The 1,107-nt window shown below is 36.4% G+C and overlaps 1 protein-coding gene across 1 annotated transcript; it reads left to right on the top strand.

Moving 5' to 3' along the window:
- Positions 1-249: 249 nt before the first annotated feature.
- On the top strand, positions 250-1,107 carry TSHB (thyroid stimulating hormone subunit beta). The gene is made up of 2 exons (XM_065927201.1): positions 250-411; positions 853-1,107. The coding sequence occupies exons 1-2, from the start codon at positions 250-252 to the stop codon at positions 1,105-1,107; spliced, it is 417 nt and encodes a 138-aa protein (XP_065783273.1).

Below are 1,107 nucleotides of genomic sequence, written 5' to 3'. Positions count from 1 at the left end.
AGCAGGACTTTCACTCTGTAAGCTTTGTCATGATGGGGTACATGGATCATAGCCACATCTAAGTGTGCACAGAAAGGTTATTGAGAAAATTAACTATTAAAAAACACTAATATAGGGTCTAAGACAATGTAGGTATTCAATAAATACATATATTTATACACACACATACACATTATAGCACTTTCCAAATGTCTCTTCTGAATGTTCTAAAGGATACATGTAATATCTTAATCTTATCTTTGATTTAGCATGACTGCTATCTTCCTGATGTCCATGATTTTTGGCCTTGCGTGTGGACAAGCAATGTCTTTTTGTATTCCAACTGAGTATACTATGCATGTCGAAAGGAAAGAATGTGCTTACTGCCTAACCATCAACACCACCATCTGCGCTGGATATTGTATGACACGGGTATGTAGTTCATTTCAGTTCTTTTAGCTGAAAATTAGATAAACCTAGACCCAGTCCTTTTCTATCCAGAAAGAAAATGAGATAAACCACAACCTCATTTCCAAAATCTAATGCTTCTTGGCTCTGTAGAGGTAGAGTGCACAGGTTACAGTGTATACTCAGCACAGTGGACACAGATAACTGTTTATAATAGTTTTACTTTCAAAATTTATTTAAATGGCACATTGGTCACATGATATAAGATGAAAGAGAGGGAGTGTTACTTTTATCTCTATGGGATTTAGTGTGGATATATTGAGTTGGCATTGGGAAATGGAACTAAAGAATCCTCCTCGAGTCCTATTTATGATGAATGTAAGTTAATTAATTTTTATCTGTTTCCATGACTATATATTTTCTAAAGTCCTATCACATTATGCTCCTTTTAAATTCTTTCCTCAGGATGTCAACGGCAAGCTGTTTCTTCCCAAATATGCCCTGTCTCAGGATGTCTGTACATACAGAGACTTCATGTACAAGACTGCAGAAATACCAGGATGCCCACGCCATGTTACTCCTTATTTCTCCTACCCTGTAGCTATAAGCTGTAAGTGTGGCAAATGTAATACTGACTATAGTGATTGTATACATGAGGCCATCAAAACAAACTACTGTACCAAACCTCAGAAGTCCTATGTGGTGGGATTTTCTATCTAA

The sequence above is a fragment of the Muntiacus reevesi genome, chromosome 1, assembly GCF_963930625.1.
Source record: "Muntiacus reevesi chromosome 1, mMunRee1.1, whole genome shotgun sequence".
In the NCBI taxonomy this organism is placed as follows: domain Eukaryota; kingdom Metazoa; phylum Chordata; class Mammalia; order Artiodactyla; family Cervidae; genus Muntiacus; species Muntiacus reevesi.
Note: the sequence above shows the minus strand (reverse complement) of the source record. Positions and strands in the feature narration are given on the sequence as shown.